The 23,652-nt window shown below is 35.8% G+C and overlaps 2 protein-coding genes, 1 long non-coding RNA gene and 1 pseudogene across 5 annotated transcripts; all 4 read left to right on the plus strand.

Moving 5' to 3' along the window:
- Positions 1–1,112: 1,112 nt before the first annotated feature.
- LOC119998267 lies at positions 1,113–4,440 on the plus strand. 3 transcript variants are annotated; one of them, XR_005468217.1, is made up of 3 exons: positions 1,113–1,173; positions 3,451–3,644; positions 3,745–4,440. It is a non-coding gene; the product is annotated as an uncharacterized LOC119998267 (long non-coding RNA). The 3 variants fall into 3 exon arrangements; XR_005468218.1 differs by having other exon boundaries at positions 1,146–1,173; positions 1,325–3,644; XR_005468216.1 differs by lacking the exon at positions 1,113–1,173 and having other exon boundaries at positions 1,182–3,644.
- A 2,236-nt stretch (positions 4,441–6,676) lies between these two features.
- On the plus strand, positions 6,677–10,946 carry LOC119998306 (protein SCO1 homolog 1, mitochondrial). The gene is made up of 7 exons (XM_038845602.1): positions 6,677–6,945; positions 7,078–7,284; positions 7,380–7,470; positions 8,405–8,617; positions 9,444–9,533; positions 9,632–9,764; positions 10,602–10,946. The coding sequence occupies exons 1-7, from the start codon at positions 6,796–6,798 to the stop codon at positions 10,708–10,710; spliced, it is 993 nt and encodes a 330-aa protein (XP_038701530.1). The 5' UTR covers positions 6,677–6,795; the 3' UTR covers positions 10,711–10,946.
- A 3,040-nt stretch (positions 10,947–13,986) lies between these two features.
- LOC119998371 (mitochondrial succinate-fumarate transporter 1-like) lies at positions 13,987–17,702 on the plus strand. Its single transcript, XM_038845691.1, has 3 exons — positions 13,987–14,542; positions 16,120–16,656; positions 17,246–17,702. Exons 1-2 carry the CDS (start codon positions 14,135–14,137, stop codon positions 16,654–16,656), a joined length of 945 nt encoding a protein of 314 aa, XP_038701619.1. The 5' UTR covers positions 13,987–14,134; the 3' UTR covers positions 17,246–17,702.
- A 1,024-nt stretch (positions 17,703–18,726) lies between these two features.
- Positions 18,727–23,450, plus strand: LOC119998411 (annotated as a pseudogene).
- The last annotated feature ends 202 nt before the right edge of the window (positions 23,451–23,652 follow it).

The following is a 23,652-nucleotide window of genomic DNA, read 5'->3' on the forward strand; positions in this document are numbered from 1 at the left end:
CCCTTTCTCATTTCTTTAAAAATTTTTAGATTTTGGAAAAAACAAGTCAACAAAGGCATATTCGGCCCAAAATAATCCACCGATTGGGCTTAGATGATCCATAAATTGGGCGGGCTTATATATATGGCCCACGGATCATGTTGACCACCAAAACCCAGAGACTTCCGTCTCTCGACTCCATGTCCATGACTATGTAGATTGACGCTCAGGGCAAATGCAATGGTGAAGTGGTATTGGGCCAACAAAGATATTGTCTTTTGCTGATGTAGCTGTCTTGTAAAATGTGTTTTGCTTATGTGGCTGTATTGAGATAAATGTTTTGTTGATGTGGATGTATTGATATTTGATGTAGTTTTGTTGTGGATAATATGGAGGAATGAAATGTTGTTGGGTTGGGTGGAAAGAGAAAGTGTGTAGGAAGAAAAAGTTTATAGAAATTTGTGTTTTATTGATGTGGCTGTATTAGAGCGTCCACAGTGGTAACATAAATATCCAGCACTCCAAAATCATTCTCTATCTTCTCCTCTCTCCTATGTGGCACAGTTTAATTGGGTGAGTGGGTCTCCAATGAATACTATTCATCAACACTCCATACATTCCAACACTCTATACTCATTTTCTCTATTTTCTCTCTCTTCCTTTTCATCTTCTCTCTCTTCGTTTCCATCTTCTCTCTCTTCCTTTTCATCTTATCTCACTTTTTTTCCATCATCTCTCTCTTCCTTTTAATCTTCACTTTCTTCCTTTTTATCACATCTCTCTTCCTTTTTATCACCTCTCTCTTCACTATTCATCAACTATATATATACTTCAACTCTCAAGTATCATTTTTCCATAACTAAATTTTCAAGTGTCATTTTTCACCCATTGTGTGCATGGTAGCGCTATACTTATCAAAAAAGTAACATTTCAAGTACTTAAAATACACTCCATTATACCCATTGTGATGATATAGCGCTATATTTATCCAAAAAGTGTTGTTAACAATGTTAAATATAGCACCATTGTGGATGCTCTTAGAATTCGTGTTTGACTTGACTTTTTATGTAATAAAGGTGGGACCGGGCCAACAAAAATGTTGGTCAGCGAATTAATTACCATTGCATTTGCCATCATTATCGTAATCTGGCTGGAATCTAGAGGATTCCAAATATTCATCGCCACGTTGTTTCGGTGAGTGATCTCTTCTACTCTTTATCGTTCAAGTGTTTCCGATACCGGCTAATCAAGAGTGCTTGATTTTTCTGTGTTGAGTTTGATTTAGATCAACTTTGTAATCTCGATTTGCAGATTTTTATTTTGTATTTCTTTTTGTAACTCACAGTGTTCGTCGTATAGCCGGAGATACGATAATGGCGGGGTAATTTCTTGCATAGGGTTCTGTCTGACGTGGTGAATGAGCTAGTCGTTAATACTCTCGCTAAAGGGGAATACTTTTTTTTTTATCTGTTTGTTTAGATTATTTGTCCGAATTTTGTTTCTAATTCCGTGTTGCTAAAAGTGGAGAGAGACCTTGGCTGTTAGCTTCATCAGCTATTCATGGCATGTGTTGGAATAATTTTTTGTTCTAGGCACATTCGATTTATTGCTGTTTTAAATTGTGGTGTTATAAGTTTGGTGGTTGGTTTCGTATCCGATTTGGCATTGTGGTTCTTGTTTGATTTTTTCAATCACATGGAAATACCATAATTTTTTGTCATGGGGAAATTTGTGAGTAATCAAGTTCAGTCTTTGTTGGAATTTTAGTATTGTAATTTTTTGGGCCCCTCTGATAACACAGACTGTTTGTTATGCTAATATGTTAAGTTACTGAATCTTGCCAATTACAAGTTGTTCTTCTTTGGTCTATTGAGGCTGAGGGGGAACAACATCAGAATTTGTAGTCTTTTTATCATACAGCACTATGCGTTTTTGTGTGCTTTAGCTGAAATTTTGAAGTTTGAGAAACTCTTTGTCTTAGTAGGTTATATATATATATATATCATATTTTTTCCTTTCCTTTCTATCTTGCTGTGAAAATCATGATGAAAGCTTTGCATTATACAATATGGTGATTTCTATAGTCATCTTAAGCTTCTTTTGAGCTGTCAGGAGTGATGGTCCCCTGTATGGTATGTTCTCCAGCAAAATAATTTCAAACCTTTCATTTTTAATCTGCTGCAGAATATGAAGTTTGAATATATTTTTTACCATTCTGTTAAGCTTTGCTTGTATGATTTGGGTTTGACAGGGATGAATAGAAGTAACTTGGCGTGTGTTTACCTACTTAATTTACTTCGTTGCTGTTATTGGATGTCTGTTTGTTTATTTTACAGAGAGTATTTCAGATTGTTGTTTTTCTTTACTTGGAGAAGTGTGGCAGTGAGTTAAATGGATTTAAAGAAGTTGTTCTGTGACTATGTCATATACAAGGAGCTATTCCCAGTTTATGCATCTGCTCAGAACCGGAAGCATATTGGTAATTAGTTTATTGACTGGGAGGCAGTTCAATTGTGGTTGGACTCGACCCTTGGTTAAAGCTTCTTACTCTAGGCCATTGGAAATAATGCATCTTTCCAATTGGTTCGCTCCCGGAAGCAAAATTTTCAAACTTCTAAATTTTTAATCGGCAGTGGAATCTGTTTTGTAATTTGTTTTCACTGCAAATTGGGAGTTTGAGAAATTTCAAAAACATGTTGAGTTTAATTCCCATGTTCTGTTCTTTTGGCCTATTATGATTTTTTTTTTGTTCCAAGTTGCCTATATATGACTATGTTGTTAGACAAGAAACATTTTACCATTTAAAATTTTTAGCTTTAGAGGCCTGGTTTTACAATGTAGATTTGCACAGAACTGCTGCTATGGAGTTTTAGAAGAATTTATCTGCAGGTCAAGAAATTCTTTTAAATGCAAAAGATTTTTTCCCATGTACACGGTGAATAGTAAAAACTTCTTTTTGAGGTCTATTTTCTTGATCTAGTAAAAACTTCTTATTGGCCATTGGTGAATTATAAGTTCTATTTAAGTTAGAGGAGGTTTTTTCCTTTCATTGACCGAATGGAAAGTCAGGTTTGTGATTTGTTGTGTTTAGAAGGATTCATCTATGTGAAAATGATAACAATACATGAAGCTCAATGAAGCTTGATTTATAGCTGGTTGTTAATAGTACATTATTGTTGTCTGTCAAATGGCTGAGCCTTTTTATTTTTTGTACTTTGTAGGGTGTGTTTTATTTGTTAGATAATCTGAGTGATTGTTTATGCAGTGGTATTATTTGCTATCTCCATTTATCTTAATGCTGGTGTATTATTTGTACCGAAGATTTATGTTGTGGTTATCTTTTGGATTCAAGGATGGTTGGTTGCTGTTTTGTTTTTTTTTTTTTTAATTTCAATTAGACTATATTTGAAGCATCTAGTGGTAGAAAAAGCTGACTATAGTTTCTTTTGATTTTTCAACCTTTTATTGTAGTATCTCATTCCAAAGGTTTGTTGTAAGAACATCTAGGAAAATTGAGGCTATGTACAAAATGGGTATCTCTCTTCTCTTCTTATCATAATTAATTTGTTGATTTGTTTTTGACATGGTGCTAGTCTACAACTCTGCATATCTTGGAATCACTCCCTTTTCCAGCTTCACAAAAGAAGCGGGAACTTTCTGAACAGGTGAAAGATTTCTCAGAAAATTTCCTGCTTGGATCCTACCCACTACTTTGATTTTCTGATCTTTTGTGGATGGCTCTAATAACTTTTGTGTTTGCTGCAGTCGCCGCCCAAAGACCGTTGATGCAATGGTGATTAACTGTTCGTGCAATGAACTTTGAATCTCTTATCTGCCACCCCATGTCAACTAAGATGAGATTTGTAAATCTATGATATGAGGCGGAGAATGGTTATTGTTTTTTTTTTTTTTTTTTTTTTTATGAGCAGCAGGTATATTAATACAAAAGGAAAGAGAAACAGCAAGGCATCAAAAAGGATGGCCTGAGGCAGAAAACATGGACCATAACACATCAAAAGAAGAGAAGAAACAAGTAAAGAGAAGTGTTTATAGAGGGGATAAAGATTCATGATCATGGAGGCAGAAGTCAGAGCTTGAAACTTGATATGATGATCTGTAGCAGATAAGATGTTGCTTGTTAAAATGATCTCCTGGTAATCTTATTGATGATTGTTCTGCAAGGGGTTCAGTGAGCACAAGATTACCTCCCTTGGTTTAGCAGACGTTAGGAGCTAGGGAAACTGAGCAATTTTGTTATATGCCCTGAAGAACAAGTCAAAAGTAAACATTATTCTTTGGCTTTTCGTCCCCCCCATAGGTATGCTTCACCAAATCCAGCTGCAGATGGCCTCACCTCACCCATTCTTGTTTGATTTCTCTGATGGGGAAATTTTGTGTTGGCTTAATATGCCCGGGTTTCACAGGTCCAGGGCTCAATTTTTAATTTTTTCTTCCCTAAAATTTGTCAGTATTCTGTGTTTAATTAAATGCAGGGTTGTTTTTTTTTTTTGCATGGGCTTGTTATTCCAAATTTCTAACAAAAAGAAATGAAAACAAAATAAAAGGAAGAAAATTATTAAAAATTAAAAAATTAAAAAAGAAAACCTCAAGCAAAACGCTGTTTTTTCTGTTGGTTTTGGTGGTTCTATTTTGTTGGTTTTGTGCTGGAAAAAGAGATTTGGGGGTTCCATTTTTCTATAATCAATAATTCAAATCATTAATAATGGAGAAAAAGTCGCATCAGTTTTAAAAATTGAAAAGCCTATCATTCAAATTTAAAGATGAAGAAAAAGTAAGATGAGTTTTAAAATTAAAAAGCAAAAATGAGATATGATGTGACATACTCATTAAATTATTGGATTTAAATTAAGGGTGTACACCAGGTTACAAAACCCGACTCAACAAAGTTTTTATCAGATAGGGTCAAATCCGGCTTAGACCTTAGTTAAGAGGTCCATGTACCGGGATTGTATTTTTTATGTTAGGACACTTGTAATAGTAAATTATTGTTGGGTCAATAAAGGTGTTATCTTTTATTGATGTGACTGTATTGGAAAATGTGTTTTGCTGATATGATTGTATTGAGAGACGTGTTTTACTGATTCGACTTGATTTTGCATGAAATTTATGGGTTTAAATTGGGAATGTGCCACGATGCTAGATAATTTTGATTTTCTTTGTTGAGCACTTGAGCTAACGGCATTGCATTTTCTTGCACCTTTTGATATTATTGTGTTTTTGGCATTAATAATTTAATATATAGAGTTTTTCGACGTCAAGGGGTTTGGTAGTACTAGGCTCTTGCAGTGCTGGTTTGGTGTGCTGCAAACTTTTAAGTTTTAAAGTTGATGTCAAGCTTTGTATTAAGGAAAACAAGTTTTGTTCTTGCTGGTTTGGTGTGCTGCATATTGATATTGTACTGATTTTATTGAATTAGCAGATATGTATTACTGAAGAAGCAGATATGTATTGCAGTACCTTTGATTTGTTCCCATGTCAATTTTTTTATGGTTTATGGCTTTGAGCAGGATGTTGCAGTTTAAGGGAATTTATTAATTTAGTTTGTTAAATTAAACGGATTACCCAGAGACCCAAAACTCGGTAATCCTTAACAGGGTTCGGACCGAGTCTTTACCTCTAAAAAAATACCGGGTTGGGTCAAACACGATCCGATAACCCAAAACCCGACCCGATACACACCCCTAATTCCTAATTTAGGTTATGTTTAGAATCACTTTCAAAAATTTTGAAAACAAAAATAAAAAACAAAAACGTAAAACGTAAAATTAAAATATAAAATTAAAACTTATTTGGTTGAACATTTAAAACTGAAAACAAAAACTGAAAGCATAAAACTGAAGAAAAAAATGCGTGTTTATGCTTTTATTTTTATAATAATATAATATATCCACACCACTATATTTTTTATAATTGCAGCCTTTGTCGTGTTTTCACCATTGAAAACATCAACAGAAATAAAAAAATATATGAAATAAAACAATAACCTAAAGTATATTTGATCATTGTCTTCATATCTCTATGCAATTTGTAATCTCCAATTTGAGTTTGTGTTTGGTATCACTTCCCAAAATTTTGAAAACAAAAATAAAAAACAAAAACATAAAACATAAAATGAAAACATAAAATTGAAATTTGTTTGGTTGAACACTTAAAACTAAAAACAAAAACTGAAAACAAAAAATGAAAGCATAAAATTGAAAAAAAAATGTGTGTTTATGCTTTTATTTTCATAATAATGGAATATATCCACACCACTATATTTTTTATAACTTCAGCCTTTGCCGTGTTTCACCATTGAAAACATTAGCAGAAAGAAAAAAAAAGAAATAAAATAATAACCCAAAGTATATTTGATCATTGTCTTCATATCTGTATGTAATTTGCAATCTGAAATTTTAAAGAAAGTACAATCTATAATAAGTGTAACTAGTTCTGTTTCCAAAACTTTTAAAAACCTTTTTTTTCTTGTTTTTAAAAATTTTGAAAACTTGTTTTTGGTTTGTATAAAAACCAAAACAGAAAATACAAACAAATAATATTTTTAATTTTTTAAAAATTAAAATAAAAAATAAAAGTGATACCAAACATACTCTTAAATTATGGAGGCCCAGATCCTCGAAAAATAGCTGCTGGATAATTGTGAACCCAATGGGCCGTTTCGACTTTCGTCTGGACCCTCTGCCCTTTCCTTTTTTGTATTGTTTTTCTTTTTCAGTCGCAAAAATAAGAAGCAAAATGATAAACCCTGCATATCCCCTCTGGTAGGAACAATCAAAATTGGGGGCAGAGGTTACAATGGCGGCTGCTTTGTCCAGAAACGCCAATTGTGCTCGCCATCTTAGTCGGTTAATTTATTACCGCAGTTTATGCCAATGGGCATCGTCGACGGTTTCTTCGCCAGTCTCGAACGAACTCCGGCATCGAACTCTTCCTCAAGTTCAATCGGTTTGTTCTGCTTTGTCCTCCATTCTTTTGTTAGAGATGTTTTCGCAGAATTATCTGTCTTTGGGGACGGTTTTAGTGACAGAACAGAAATGCATCTAGGATCACACTCTCTCCTCCTTTGATTTTTTATAGGGCATCTATCCGAGAAATGGATTTCAGTCTTTTGCGATTTATCAAAGATTCGTGTCGAGCACTGCTACTACTACTACTGATAAATTCACTACTAAATCCGATGGTGGCGAAAATTCTGGTGATAAAACTGACACTAAATCTGATGGAGGCGAAACGTCTGGAGAATCGCAACAGAGCGGTGGTGCTGGGAAGCCTATCCGTGGCGGGGTAAAATTCTCTGTGTAATTCTTTTGCTAACTAAAATTTCTTTGTAAGACGTATTTGTTTTGAAAATTCTGTGCTGATTTGATTGCCATTCGCAGCCGGTTTCATGGTTGAGTTTTCTCTTGCTTCTTGCAACGGGGGCAGGAATTTTGTACTACTTTGATAAGGAGAAGAAGCGATATATTGAAGGTAGACTTCTATTATGAGTTGCACCTTTTGTTAGTTTTCGCTGTGAAATGAGGTTTATTCGCTGTTATCTTGGATATTTTTGCTCTTACCTGGTTAATTGATGCTCACTATTTTTGCATGTCTCATGGTTATTAAAAAATTTGTACTATATTATCTTGTATTAGAGTGAAGATTTCTCAAAACTGTCTCTGTCCCAATGCGTCCCAGAGTGCCAATCCTGCACCATTGTCTTAGTCGAGTTTTTTAATGACCTAGGAGTTATCTAATATATGCACAATAGTGTTGGTGTGTTTCTACTGCCGTGTCAGTTTAGTTTTTCAACATATGTATTGGACCATTGTGATGGTTTTAATAGTTGAAGACATGGACATACCCCTTTCGTTTGCTCGAGATTTGAGTTTCCTCACCAGATTGTTTTTGGCGATTAAACAAAGAAGCTGACATCATCATCTTAGTACTGCTGCCTCTATTGTTATCATGATAAATACTTGGGTTACATTGAGATTATAGTTTTATTTCAATAGTCATATTGACATCCTTGCTTGATTTTGCTGTCTAAATATTTGTGACATAGCTAAAACACAAGTAAATTTCACATGTTGTTCATCTTATGTGCAACATTTATGCATTATTGGGGCTGTATTCTGTCAAAACCAAAGAAAGGCCTTATGTTTTTAGTGGTTTCTGCGAAGTATTCCATAGAAACTAGAATCCCACTTTTAATTTGGAGAGAGATGAATATCTCATTTTAATTTGGAGAGGAGCGAAGGATGAGATTAAGCCAAGACCACCTATCCCCTTAGCTAATTATGCTTCTAGTTTTTCATATTATTATCTCTCAGTGGGATCATATCAGTAACTCTTTTATGTTTCTTGTAGCATTATACATATTTTTTGGAATTTTCCTAAATTGGTTGAAATTTCATGGATACAGGAATAAATAATGCATCGAAGGCAGTGAAAGAGGGACCCTCTGCAGGCAAAGCTGCCATTGGGGGCCCATTTAATCTCATTAATCATGATGGGAAGAATGTAACAGAGAAAAACTTTTTGGGAAAATGGACAGTGGTATATTTCGGCTTCACTCATTGCCCCGACATTTGCCCCGACGAGCTAATAAAGCTTGCAGATGCGGTTGACAAAATAAGTAAGTTATGGAACCCTTCTTTCTACTTAATGGAATTTAATGGCTTTAAAATTGCAATATATATATATATAAAGGGAGAGAGAGAGAGAGAGAGAGATCTATGTTGTGGAGCAAAGTATGTCTTAGTAGTTAGTACTTAGTAGATATGCAGAAATCTTTTATTTAATGATTCCGTATAGTTCAGCAACAACATTCTAGGATTTGTTAACTGGAATCTTATTTCTGTTGTTCCTGTCCTGGAATTACAATCTAATTAATGTATTCCTGACACTTGAAAAAACTTTAGTTGTCTGTTAATAGTGTCTTGATGTTACTGTCTGTTTAAGACATGAAAGCAGGACCAGCATTTACCAGTGTTTATTGAACTTGATGCATTTTTGAGTTAGAGAAGAGGTTGCATTAGCAGGTTTCATTACTGGGAGTCTTATCATATTGGCTTGTACAAGTGACTAACCACACCAACTCTTTGATATAACATGTTGTCTTATAATTGTTAAGTAAGCTCTATAAGAGATAATCGTGATTTGCCATTCTGAAAAAGAAAGACGAAGATGTTCATAATTTCTGTGATTGATGTTAGATTGTGATGAAAGTTTATCGTACTCAGTGGTTCTGGATCAATGTTTCGTTTGCCTGTTGCATGTACCATAGATAAGAAATTATTTAGAGAGTATCCCCTCATAACTTTTTAAAGTTGGTCATGGCATACCTTTTCTTTGTTTTGCTGTTGTTCGGAAATGTTATTTCAGTTGATGAGATTGGACATTTGCACTATCATCTGTTAGTGATTGTAATATTCATGTGTTTACATTTCCATTGCTTCTAGAGAAAAAATCAGGGCTAGATATTGTGCCCGTGTTCATCTCTGTTGATCCTGAAAGAGACACTGTTGAGCAAGTGCGTGAATATGTCAAAGGTAATTCTGCCGGACTTTCAATTATGCTAGTTAAATTTAGTGTATTAGTTATGACTGCTGAGAAAAGTAAGATGTATGTTCCTTGTTTTACGTTTTAGAATTTCATCCAACATTAATTGGGTTAACTGGGACAATGGATGAGATAAAGAAAGTTGCCCGTTCATATCGAGTTTACTTTATGAAGACGGAGGAGGAAGATTCAGATTATCTTGTTGATCATTCCATAGTAATGTAAGTAAACTACTATTATCATATTTGTTCTGAAACTGGCATGTAGTGGTGCTGACGTTTTTTATAATGTCAAATGATGAATGTCTTACAAATTAATCTTCAAATACTTCTTTTGCTTTCAATGTTATCGGCTCTTTTCTTTTATTTTCATAGAAAGTGGTTAATTTGTAACGTGTGCTAACTAACTTTGCACGTGATTTAAAAGAACTTACATCTACTTCTCAATGGGGAAAACTTTGAGCCCATGGCAAAGTTGTTTATCACAACATTAGGCATCATATGTTCAAATTTAGAGAGAGAAAAATAGGCATCACATGTTGAAACGATTGGACGATCCTTTTAGCTATATGCAGTAAGAGACATATGGACTGGATGTTGCATATCTGCAAATTGAAGCTTTTATTTCCGCACTATGATGGTCTTTAGTATACAGTAAGCTTTTTCCCTGTCATGATGCATATCTTTTTTCTTGCAAAATAGTGATTATCAGTCTCCTCCCTAGAGCAAATACTCAGACTGTAGGGCACATAGCTGAGTAAGCCAAAAGTACCCTAGGACAGTATGACTTGTTTGCTTTTGTGGAAGCTTCCCCTCAAATGCATTTCAGGCTAGATGCTCTTTGACCCTTTTCTAGGGATGCTTTTAGTTTCCTGGTGAAGGAATGTTGGTTTTTACTGCATGAGTCTGCTTCACACATTTTTGCATGATTTTATCATGTCATGGGTAGAGAATTGCTAGCTGTTCTCTTCCTGCTCGGTTATGAAACCAAACAGCTTTTGTGATTAACGGCGCTGCCGTTGAAGTCTTGTCTAACAAAGTTCATCTCATCGTCTGCAGGTACCTGATGTCTCCAGAGATGAAGTTTGTAAAATTCTTTGGGAAGAATGAGAACGTCGATTCACTTACCGATGGTGTGATTAAAGAGATAAAGCAATACAAAAAGTAGCTCATTCTGCCAATGTATGTTTTTTTTTTCCAGATTTTTTGAGAATAACTTTGATACTGTAGATGTGCTTTCGATTTTGTGCACATGATTGTATCCGAAAGAAATGTAGGTGAAAAACTTAGGCATATTCATAGAATTTTCCTGTAAACTTCACGATGTGAGATTAGTTTATTGGGGCATTTCTCCCATATTGGTTCTCTCAATGGTTTTCTGGGAGTACTTAGGCTGGCTGGCTGGCTGGCTGACAAAATAAATGAAATGATTGGGAAAAAGATTCTTACTACGAGATTAGTTCTTTTCCCTCTTGCACGGTTTTGCAGAATTTATTTTTCTTACATTTATGCTAAGCATTGTTTGCAGAATTGAAGTTCTTAGAATTGCGAGTTGGCAAGCGAACAGACTACCACGTATTGTAGAGTTTTTCTCCAACGACAGCGTTAGTGAAAACAATGGATTACCTGATTAAAAAAAACTAAAACTAAACTAGACTTGGTCACGGCAAAGGAACCCAAAACTCCCATCTTGTCTGGATCTGGAGACACTATTATTCGTTTACAATTGTAGAGTTTACCATTTAAAGTAGGGGATTTACACAAAAGGAAAAGATGTGACATCAAAACAAAAATTTAGAAATAAAGACAAAAGTTTGTAACTCACCAAAATACGTTTGTATTACAAAACAGTGAAACATGCTTCTCCATTCTTCCGTCTCTTTCTTCTCTCTTCTTCCTTGATCGGCGCCTCTTCTCTCGTCTTCTTTCACTGCTTTTTCTCTCTTCTTTGTTGATCAGTGCTTCTTCTCTCTTCTTCCTTCGCTTGCGACATAGATCGGTGCTTCTTGTTCTTTCTTCACTTGCGACACAAATCAATGCTTCTTCTTCTTCTTCCTTGCCACTGAGATCGGGGCTTCTTCTTTTTTTGCTTGCGACAGAGACAGATCTTCAATGCAGAGCTTTTGATCTATAGATTATATAGAAATAGAAAACGAAAATGAAAATGAAAAAGTCGTCCTTTGATTGTCATTAGCATATATATGTATGTTCTGTATATGCTAATATATTATATTTGTTTTGGATATGCTGAAATTATATGTGAACCTTTTTTGTATTTTATTTTTCTTCTGGTTTGATGGATCTATTTTGGATATGTTTATATGTTGTCTATTTTGGATCTATTGAAATTTTATCTGTTTCCCCACAATGTTATATGTTTCATCATACTTTAATATACCGTAAATTTTCAAATGAAATATGTTTCAAACACCTACAAAATTAAACCAAATCAGTCTCACCTATCTAAAAATTTACAAATAGCATATATCATGAACAATCCATAATTAAAAAATAAAAACGTGTTATCTGTTATAATAAAAAATTATACGTTCATGAATACACTCATAATACGATTAATAGAAATAGAAAACAGTTTTTTGATATTTTAAACCAAACATGTTTCCTATTCTTAGAAAATAAAAATAAAATACAAAATATTTTCTAAACCAAACGCACTCGAATTTTCCTTTTTTTAAAAATGAAAATGATAACCAAACACAATTTTTACATTTTTGAAAAGGAAAATAGAAAATGGTCATACCAAAAGCATTCTAAGATTGACGCACATGATCCATGTGAAACTGTGAGTCCCACATATCCCACATGATTCATATAAAATCATTTGCGTCCATCTCAGCATTTGTGATAACTGAGACAAAAAAACATTAAGATCCATAACTTTTGAAATTTTTTTAATACATTGGAAGTAGGGGTGTTAACGGTTGGTTTTTTGACATAAATTTAACAAACCAAAAGGTCGGTTTTGTCGGGTTTTTTTTCGATTTTTGGTCGATTTTTTCTATTTGGTTCGATTTTAGTGGAGAAATGTGTAAATTTTCTTTTGAAAAAATCGACCAATCGGTTCTGTTTTGGTAGTTTTTTTAACAGCCCTAATTGGAAGTGAATGTTTTGTTATTTCCCTTGCAAGTTATTTTGAAAATATGGGGACTAATTACACCCCAGAGTTAACTAAGTACACCTCAAAAATCTAAAAAAAACTCAATCTAATAACACTCCAACTGACCCTACCACATCTCATTTCTCTCCTTCTTCCCTTACAACGCCGGACCCTCACTCCCCACACCGTCTTCGACGGACCCTTTGTCGGAGTAATGATGAGATCCAGAAAGTCCTCTCTAATTATGAAGATATGAAGAAGCCATCAGCTCATGAGCCAGAACCTGCCATGATTCCTGTCTCTATTGAGTCTGATGAGTCACCTCATCATGCAAAAGAAGATGCACTGATTAGGAACCCCTGGAGCAAGCAATGATGACATGATGAAGGTGGAGGGGAATTTGTCGGCTCGGAAGTTGGGGGATGGGGCGTGAGGCCGGCTTTGGAAGGTGAAGATGGAGAGGAATTTGTCGGTGGAGAAGCTTTTGGCCTAGCTGCTTTGGTTAGCGCAGAAGATGGGTTGCAAGGTTAGGGTTTAGACGAGCAACAAAATTCTAATTTTATTTTTATTTTTTCTTAAATTTTTTTTTATCTCAGCCTTCGGCGAGATCCAAAGGCTGAAATTATTGGGTGCAGGTTGTTAAATTTGAAAAAAAAAAAACTAAAATTGGGGTGTACTCATAAATGTTATATTTTTTGCTAGGGTTTATTTAGAATTGGGTGTACTTAGTTAAGTAAGAAGTGCAAATAGTCATCATCTTTTGAAAATGTAACAAGTATATTTGGGGGCTCCACAATTCGTTTAAAATTCTGGAGTCACATCACATTTTTATTTTTATCTTTTTAATGAATTTGAAGGTTTCGTAATTCTCTAGAGTCTACAATTCACATCTAATGGTGAAGAAAAATTGAGATGATAATACTGGAAAGGTTTATCTCGAGTAAATGGACAAGAGGAGTTAAAAGTTCAAGTATTTTGAATGAAGGCAAGCCAACGATCAAAGAAGATAGTAAACAATAGGCTCGAAGGCTTCAATCTAAACTTTTACAGTTGATATATCAAGTTGCTGATCTTTCAGTGGAAATTGAGGCAATAATTAAAGAATTTGAAAGAGTAGCGTAGGGGGTTACCGTGAGTACACGTAGGCTGATTCGAATCCTGGGCCGATGAAGCAATTTTGCTCTTGACTTCTGGAAGGCTTATTGTTGGGCTACTGATAGCCCAACCCAACGATATGGGCCTGGTCTGGAGGGATGCCTAAATCTCTGTGGTACGGTCCAAGAAATTCCAGTCGCCACTTCAAATACCAACGGTAAACATCACCCATTAGTTGTCAAAAAATCCAGTTTTACTCCTAACCTCGGCTGCGCAGACGCTGAGAAGACATTCAAGAAGAAGAAGAGGAAGAGAAGCATTGCCCAACTTCTCTTCTTTAAAATGAGCAACTCTTGCGCCAATTAACTTCGCGCAAATCATGACGGACCAAAACACTAGAAGCACCAATGCGAATTCCAAGAAATCTATCCCACCGTACATTAAGGCGGTCTCTGGGTCGTTGGGAGGGATCGTGGAGGCGTGTTGCTTGCAGCCTATAGATGTTATTAAGACTAGGCTTCAACTGGATCGTACCAGGACTTACAAGGGTATAATCCACTGCGGCTCCACCGTGGTTCGCACGGAGGGCGTGCGGGCACTGTGGAAGGGTTTGACACCGTTCGCGACTCACCTGACCTTAAAGTACTCGCTACGCATGGGATCCAATGCGGTGCTGCAGTCTGCGTTTAAGGACTCGCAGACCGGCAATATCAGCAATCAGGGAAGGTTGTTGGCCGGGTTCGGTGCTGGGGTTCTTGAGGCACTTGTTATCGTTACTCCATTTGAGGTTAGTGCCTTTAGGCATTTTCCCTTCCATCTCTTCGTGGAATTATAGAATGTTATTCACTCTAATTGTAATTTTGTTCCTTATTTTTTTTGGTGTTGCATTTCTGTAGTTGGGCTCGCAAGAATTTGGGATTAGGATTTCTTCCATGCTCGAGATATTGTGAGTTTGAAATCGGAAAGTTGCCACGCATTTTTGTTCCAATAACGAATCAATGATAAATCTATAAAACGTTGATCTTAGAATTCCTACACTAAAGTTGGTTCTAGCTCGAACTTCCCGCTACCTAGTTTCTTGACTCTTTTGTCAATGATAATTCTGTTTTGGAGGTTTGTTTCTGAATATGCGGGAGTCTGGTGACTTTACTTGACTATGTGGTCATATGGCTAGAGATTTCTGAGAATATGTGGTAGGTAATGATAACTAGTAGCAATATTCTCTTTGAATAGCAAATACGATAAAAGAATTACGTTTTTTGACAATGGAGTGAAATAGTTGATAGTATAAAGAGGTAAGAGTATCGAGGGAGAAGGATGAGAGGGGTGATTCATGTTTTCATCTTTCATGTCTCTATTTATGGAATCACTAAGATCCTCGCCTTGGACAATTTCTAATTTTCTACAAATTTTCAGCTTGCTTTGACCGAAGTGCCACCCTATTCTTGTGTTGTACTGATCATAAATCTGACATGCAAGTTCTTAACGTGAAGTCATTCAATTTTCCCTACCTGAACTCATCGAAGAAAATCCTTACCTCTCCTGCATCAATGGTGCTTTGGCTTTCATTGTTGGAATTGAGAAGAGGATTTTGTTGGGGGGTGGGTGGTGTGTTTCTCAAGTTCTTATTTGAGTTGGATTTACTTGTGTGAACTTCTCTTTGTTGCATCTGTTGAGTATGGTGCCATCTAGTTATCTATCATTTTACGAACATTTGTCAAGTACAAATGACTGACTTTATCATTGGAGGGTTAATATAGTATCAACCTCGTTTGTGGTCAATGCTAAACTGTAATTTCTTGATTACCTACTCTTTATCACAGGTGCTGGATAATGTTAAAGTATGATGTAGATGCTTTTAACTATATAGTGGTGCAACACAAATGTTAAATAAATTAGTCTTCTTGCTCTCTGTTCTTCAATCTGTTATTGCTGCTCCTCATACAATGAAGAGAAATGATCATTTCAGATAACAATTGTAAATTTTCGTCAGATAGGAGTTGATGAAAAAATTATGATGAACTGTTGTTGAAATAAATTCCACTTACAAAATGCTATAAGTTATAAAAATCTCTACTCCTTAACCCCAATAGAGAAATAAAAGTGAATCTACCTTTGATGAGCAAAGTTCGTGGAGAGCATTAAACCGCAGCATATTTTATATCGTCTGTTTTATTGATAAACTGGTTGCCGTTTTATACTTATCAAGAAAAAAATGGTTGCCGTTTCATATTGCTGAGAATTTGGTGTTCATTTTCCCTTGCTGTTTGACCATGAAGATTGAATTTGAATTTAGCGGCATCTATAGAATTTGTTAAGAAAATGTGAATCAATTGTAAGTTGGTGGTTCTTTGGCTGGTGCAGGTAGTGAAAATAAGACTGCAGCAACAAAGAGGGTTAAGTCCTGAGCTTCTAAAATACAAGGGTCCCATCCATTGTGCTCGTACGATCATCCGTGAGGAAGGCTTCTTTGGGCTCTGGGCAGGGGCAGCCCCTACTGTAATGCGGAATGGTACAAACCAGGCTGCCATGTTTACTGCAAAAAATGCATTTGATATATTGTTGTGGAAGAAACATGAAGGTGACGGTAAAGTACTTCAACCATGGCAGTCTATGATATCAGGATTTCTAGCTGGAACGGCAGGTCCAGTGTGTACAGGCCCCTTTGATGTTGTTAAAACAAGGCTGATGGCTCAAAGTCGAGAGGGGGGTGAGCTGAAGTACAAAGGTATGTTCCATGCCATCAGAACAATATATGCTGAGGAAGGGCTTCTCACCTTGTGGAAAGGATTGCTACCCCGTCTCATGAGGATCCCACCTGGCCAGGCTATTATGTGGGCTGTGGCAGACCAAGTTACTGGATTTTACGAGAGGAGATATCTTCACAATGCGCACTTATAGGTATTTGCATTGTTTTGCTTGTTATGGTTCATAATAGTTAATTTCATTCCAAGCATGAATCAGATTCAGAAGTTGTTTAATGTTTCTGCCCAAGTAGTTTTGGTTTTGTGGACCGATGCCGATGCCTTATTTGATACATCAAAGTAGATGTAGTCTTTTGGGGTTTCATTTCATTTTTTTCTAGGCCAGGGCAATTTTCAGATCAGGCAATGAAATGAATCATCAAATTCTTTTCGCTAAAAGTTATTTGCATGTTTTCTTTATTGCAAATTAAGTTGCATGCTTTGTTTGGAATCTTGAGTTGAATCAGACGTTGGAATCTTGAGTTGTTTACTTCATGGTGAGGAAGTTGTAATCAACTTTGAGAGGCACCATGAGTTTAGGCGTCTCTCTCTACAAGCAAAACCAAATTGTTTGCCATCGGTCTTTTGTCTTACAAATGGCTCAGGACCTAGAAATGTTCTTTGATGAAGTCGGTCCTTTTTATGGATAAAAAAGGGGTCTGGAATTTGATGTATTGTTTGCATGTCTTGATGGCCTTTCTAACCTGTCTTTCCTATTGATTTTAATTTCTGGTTTACCATAGCAGAATCAGATGATGTTCGGCTTGACGAACACAGTTTGGATTCGCGTGCATCAATTTGAAAGAATCGCGCCTGAAGGGCCCTCCAAATCCGCTCTTTGCCGAATGCCTTGCAGCTAGGGCAGCTCTGAGTCACCAGTTTCTCCACCAAGGATCTTCACTGTGAGTCCATTCTGGAAGGAGATTCTCTTCTGGTCATTGTGGAGCTAAATAACGAAAACAGTAACCTCTCAGAAGCTGGATTGTGTCTTAAAAGTGCCAAGGATTTCTCATTTTGCTGTTGTTAGTTGTTGTCATGTAAAAAGAGCTGCAAACAAAAGCAGTCAACGCGGTAGCAATGGGGAATCCAATGTATTCAGAGCAGAAACTGGGTTGACATATGCCCAGATTTTCTTGTCCATGTTATTGCTGCTGATTGCAGCCTTTCTTTTGTTTAATGAAGTCTTCTTTTCTCTCAAAAAAGAAAAAGAAAAGAAAAGAAAAAAGAATTGTGCTAAAAGGGGGTTACAAAATAAATTAAAAACAAAGCAAGCAAAATAAAGACGCAGTGGTGCGTCATGTAATTAAAGCCCAACGAAAATGATATGTAGCTCATCAGAATTTATTCTATTCATTAAATCAATGGAATAGTTTTATTTCACTCTTTTATTTCAGAATTTATTATTCAAAAATTATTGTTTTAATATAAATTTCATTGTTTTTTGAAGTACAGTATAAAATTTATTATTTTAGTTTTGAATCTATTATTTTTGAAATTCCATTGAAAAAAATAATGGAATTAAGATCCACCCCATAAAACTTATTGACAATGGATCTTGTTAGAAAGAGCTTTAAGTGTTGATTCCAAATATGTAATTTTTTTTTTAAATCTAACGTATATTTTGAGGCTCCATATATGATAATATAATATTGCTATCCAATGTATAATTTAATCCTTGTATAAATTGATGTATAATTTAATTCTATCCTGTGTTTGGAAAGAATTGGATATTAGGCTTGTATAGTATAAGATTTGTAGTAATATGTTTAAATTACTCTCAATTAAAGTGAGGCTGAGGGTCTTTTTTATCATTTGATATGTTATCTCTTATACTAAACGAGTTAAAGGTTCTTTAATATTAAACGGTTGGCATCGTATAAAAACCATTTTTATATAAAGTTATACTAAGTGCTTCGTATAAAATAAAAATGAGTTAGAGATATTTTAATATTATACGATCGACATCGTATAAGAATTATTTTTGTATAAAGTTATACTATCCTGAGTATTTTAAAAAACATTCAAACACCCGATAATGGATAATTTTATATCATACGAAGTCTTCCAAATCAATACGAAGTCTTCCAAATCAAGTCTGAGAGTTTATTTAAGAGACTTGGACTTTCATAGACTATCACTATATGAAGTACATAACACTACTAAAGCCAAAACTATAGGGTCAGCGGTAGGAACACCGTACTCCTATAAATGCAAACGCCGTCGTCTGGTCCGCTACGCCAACCCTAGCTTCATCGTGCCACTTTAGGGTTTGCTCTCCTACCACCTTTTCTTATCCCTCTTAAACCCTAGCCTTCGCCGAACAGACGCTCGAAACATTCACCGCCGTCAACACTTCCTGTGAGTTTTCTTTTATATGTTCATCAAATTCTCTCTTTCCGGTTACTAACATCGTGATCTTGAGTTCGTTTATCATATTTGTTTCAGGAGTCGCGATATTCACACATACCGAAAGGATGTCGTCGGACGATGAAAGGGAGGAGAAGGAGTTGGATCTCACTTCTCCTGAGGTCGTCACCAAGTATAAGAGCGCAGCCGAGATCATTAACAGTTACACACTCACTCTCTATTGCTGTGCATTGCATTTGCTTAAAGACACCCAATATATATATTGGTGGTTGTCGAAGATTCGGTTTATGTAATTAGTTTTTGTAGTATAGTTCTGTAATATTCTACTGGATTGTTTGCTGAGCTGGGAAAATTTGCAGAGGCGTTACAGTTAGTGATATGGGAATGCAAGCCAAAGGCAAAGGTTGTTGACGTCTGTGAGAAGGGTGATTCATATATCAGAGAGTAAGTCTTTTATTCTTTTCATTTTTGGTCTTATTTTAAATGGAGGTTGATTTATTAACGCGACTTGTATTATGAAAATTTTTTTAAAGTTTGGATTGAGAGTCCTGTTTTATTGTGTTTTAAGGCAGTCAGGTAACATGTACAAGAATGTTAAGAGGAAGATTGAAAGGGGCGTTGCATTTCCTACTTGCATCTCTGTAAACAACACTGTTTGCCATTTCTCACCACTTGCCAGTGATGAGATAGTTTTGGAAGAAGGTGATTTGGTGAAAATGTAAGCCTTAAGCATTTTCAAGCTTGTGTACTGTATTTCTTTGATGTGTGTATATGCTTACACAATCAGTGTTTAGCCAGGTAGATAATTACTAATGTTTTTTATTTGCAGAGATATGGGGTGTCACATTGATGGGTACATTGCTGTAGTTGCACATACCCATGTCCTTCAAGAAGGGCCAGTTACAGGGAAAGCTGTAGATGTTATTGCAGCTGTCAATACTGCTGTCGAAGTCGCGATGAGGCTTGTTAGGCCAGGGAAGAAGGTATTTTTTTGTGCAAATCGTCATGTCTCTGGTCTTACCTTATTTTGGATGGTGACATGCTACCTGGTAGAGTTAAATTAGACTATATCTATAGATCACATGTTACAAACTTTAACTGTGTTGGTAAGATCCAAAAAAGAAAACCTGTGTCAGTGAGATTTATATTTTATTTTGATAAGACAGAAGCCTCTGTGATTTCTACTGTTTGGAATTGTTATTATAGTTGATGTGATAGCATCCCCTAAATGATGATAATTTTTTATACGCTAAGGATTAAGATCCAAATGAAGTTTTTGAATGTCATAGTTACTCTAATAGGGGATGTTTGTGTTTCAGCCAACAGAAGAAACCTCGACAACAGTTGTGTCAGATTGGTGTGTGAGCAACACTTGGGATCTAAGCTAGCTTTGTATTGGCTGGAGAGCTCAGTGGATGGTCTTTTTTTTATTCTTGCTACGGTTCATTGAAGATTTCCTTCTTATGTTGTTTATGTGTTGTAATTAAATATCTACTTGACTTTTCTTTTGGATCTTTTGAGTTTAGGAAGGTTTCTTAGTAGATTTATTTTTGTCGTCTACAAAACAATGGATTATTTGATAAAGCTTGAGTGGCATTCCAGTTCCGCACTTCTGCTATGGGTTTGATACATCCTATGGTATCATACCTTTTACCTGGTTAAGCCGATATCTTTTACATCATTTTAATGATGCTTTCCTGAAGTTTGTCATTTTTTGACATGTCGCTGGCAACTTTGCCGAGGTGATCGATTCCTTGTTGATTTCCTCTTTTCCCTGTTGCCAATATTGTTGGGCATTCCAGTTCTGCTGTAGGTTGATACATCCTATGCTATCACACCTATTACCTGGTTAAACCGATATATCATTTGCATCATATTAATGAATAATGATGCTTTCGATTTATTTTCTTGGTACTGTTTCTGGAAAATGGTTGTGGGATTTCCTGTTTTTTCTAAGTTGCTAGTGATGATAGTTTAGTGCATTTTTGTTTCTGAAAATGTCAGCTCTAGGCCTGCCATTCACATTACTCTCTTTACTTATATTGTAATGGTTGTTAGAGCATTCCTAGATACCCCCTGGGTACCTAGGTGGCTAGGTGTGCTTTTTCTATATTAGATAAATCATTTCATTCATTTGATGCTGTATTGTCTTTGCTTGATGTGATCTCCACATGATGTGAACTGCCTTGGGCTATGGATTACTCCAATGAAGCCGCTTTTAGTCATAGTTACACTGATAGAGCATCATTTATTTGTGTTTGTTCCTGTTTTTTCCTTCTCTTTCTTTTAAAGTTAAAAGGGCAATGAATTCAGTTTCCACTTGCTGTAATGAATGAAGTTTGTAAGAGTAGGCAGGCTTCTCCTATATTATGTATTAACTAGAATGTTTTGTATGTTATAACTGGGGGGCAATAGATTCTTATACTAATTGATTCATATCTTAGAGACACTAGTTATATCATATTTATTGTACACGGATGTCTCTTCTCCTTAATTGATGATTGTGGAACATGGTTATTCGGGTAGCCCTAATCATGGGATGAACGAAAAGGCAACTTTGCCGAGGTGATCAATTCCTTATTGGTTTCCTCTTTTCCCTGTTGCTGACATTGTAATTGGCTAGTTTTGGGTGGTAGATACCAATCTATATATAGTTGGTGAAAGCTCATTCAATTCAGCTGAAATATTTTTTCTCATTTAGTGGGCCATGAACACGAAATTTGTCCATCCATACCAATTTTATATTTATTTTGTCGTCTGCATAAATTTATGTCTGGACAAATACCAATGTTGTTTTGATGCTTAGATGAAAAATTAAATTGTGTTATAGTGGATACAGGGGCTCAAGTTGGTTTTCAAGAGTATGATTTTTTGATGTGTTATAACCAGAATAGAAATAGTAATGCTTCCTTTTCCTCATTTTTTTTCTCTGTTCGTTGAACCGCTTAAGTGTCTTGAATATTATTAATTGATCTTGCTTCAAGCTTTTCGGTTAGCCCTTTGACTCCTTTTACTGAATCTCTCCTTTCTTTGCAGAAGAAAGATGTAACAGATGCAATTCAGAAGGTTGCTGCTGCTTATGACTGCAAAATTGTTGAAGGTGTTCTTAGCCACCAGTTGAAGCAGTTTGTGATAGATGGGAACAAGGTCGTACTTAGTGTTTCTAGTCCAGATACCAGGATTGATGATGCAGAATTTGAGGAGAATGAAGTTTATGCTGTAGATATAGTTGCAAGCACAGGTGAAGGCAAGGTGATCATGGAGTCAATGTTAGCATCGTACGAATCTCTTGTTCTACATCTCCCTCTTACATTCTTTAAAATTGATGCTTTGTTTTTGCTTTTTTCCCCTGCAGCCCAAGCTCTTGGAGGAGAAGCAGACTACTATTTACAAGAGGGCAGTTGACAAGAGCTATCGCTTGAAGATGAAAGCTTCCAGATTTATTTTTAGTGAAATTAGTCAGAAATTTCCAATCATGCCATTCTCTGCAAGGTTTGTTTATGGTTCAGTGTTTTGGTATTTTCCCCTTGCACATATTGCTCAACATTTGGATCTTTTCTTAAACAGGGCTTTGGAAGAGAAAATGGCTCGTTTGGGATTAGTGGAATGTGTGAATCATGAACTCTTGCAGCCATATCCTGTTCTTCATGAGAAGTCTGGTGATAATGTGCGGCCACCTTTAGTTTATTTGGTTTTGCCATGATATTGAGCCCGGCTTATGTTTGGGCTTGGGTTGATCATTTTGTAGGTGATCTAGTCGCTCACATCAAATTCACAGTTTTGCTAATGCCAAAACATCCCATCCTCTGCAAGAGCTGCAGCCTACAAAAACCATAGATGATCCTGAAATTAAGGCCTGGTTGGCCTTGGGCACAAAGACAAAGAAGAAAGGAGGCGGAAAAAAGAAGAAAGGTGAGTTGTAGAGGAACATCATACAAAATGGATTATTGACAGATCGATAAAAACAGATACAACAATGCCTATTTTACCATATGTTCTTCTGAATCGAGTTTTTCTAGTCTTGTATATATTGAGAGAGTGCTTTTTTCTTCTTTTGCAGGTAAGAAGGGCGACAAGCCTGGGGCATCGGCAGAAGCTGAGCCTATGGATGCATCACAAGAATGAGCCTGTTGTACAACATTTTATTCAGTTTTGCCACTTTGTTCTCCTCATTGCAACTGGTTAGTTATGAGTCATGATTGTTAACAAGTAATAGTGTTTATTGACAATCCTAAATGAGTCTCCTTTCCTACTCATGCAGGCACTAAAATTTAAAACCTATTACTCGCAACTGAGGATAAAAAATTTAGCTATAAATCGCCTTTTGACATGGTAAATGATTTGTACAAGTGCTTTGACGTTCCTGTCCTGTGCTGCAAAATGTTCTTGTGAGCATGGAACTGTGAATTAAGTCTTTTTTTTTTCTTGATTAGTCAATGAGTTGTTTCATACCAGAGGAAGTGGTTGTGTATTTTCTTGTATGGTACTTGATTCTTCTGATGAAGGGTCTGTGAACTTGTAAATGATTATGTAATGTATGACAATGTCTAAACTGCTGTAGGATGGACATTTCCTTCTGTTGTTCGGGATGCATCGAATTAGATATGCATATTTTGACTGACTTTGACAGTTTAACTTGATATGAGAGAATAATCAAAAGAAAAAGAGGAAATGCTGCTCTCCCTAGTTTTATTTTACTCTCTCTGTTGCTCTGGTAAATACTAACACCGTAATCATTAATTAGTTGGTATTCTAGTTATCCGATCTGTTGAATTGTACGCAAAGA

The sequence above is a fragment of the Tripterygium wilfordii genome, chromosome 5 (assembly GCF_013401445.1).
Source record: "Tripterygium wilfordii isolate XIE 37 chromosome 5, ASM1340144v1, whole genome shotgun sequence".
In the NCBI taxonomy this organism is placed as follows: Eukaryota; Viridiplantae; Streptophyta; class Magnoliopsida; order Celastrales; family Celastraceae; genus Tripterygium; species Tripterygium wilfordii.

What these genes read in the sequence shown, in the direction of transcription:
- LOC119998371 (XM_038845691.1), top strand. Translation starts at nt 14,135, where the DNA reads ATGACGGACCAAAACACTAGAAGCACCAATGCGAATTCCAAGAAATCT. An exon ending in TTATCGTTACTCCATTTGAG is followed by an intron (nt 14,543 to 16,119) that starts GTTAGTGCCTTT and finishes TGGCTGGTGCAG; the next exon opens with GTAGTGAAAATAAGACTGCA.
- LOC119998306 (XM_038845602.1), top strand. Translation starts at nt 6,796, where the DNA reads ATGGCGGCTGCTTTGTCCAGAAACGCCAATTGTGCTCGCCATCTTAGT. An exon ending in AGTGCGTGAATATGTCAAAG is followed by an intron (nt 9,534 to 9,631) that starts GTAATTCTGCCG and finishes TTTACGTTTTAG; the next exon opens with AATTTCATCCAACATTAATT. An exon ending in GTTGATCATTCCATAGTAAT is followed by an intron (nt 9,765 to 10,601) that starts GTAAGTAAACTA and finishes CATCGTCTGCAG; the next exon opens with GTACCTGATGTCTCCAGAGA.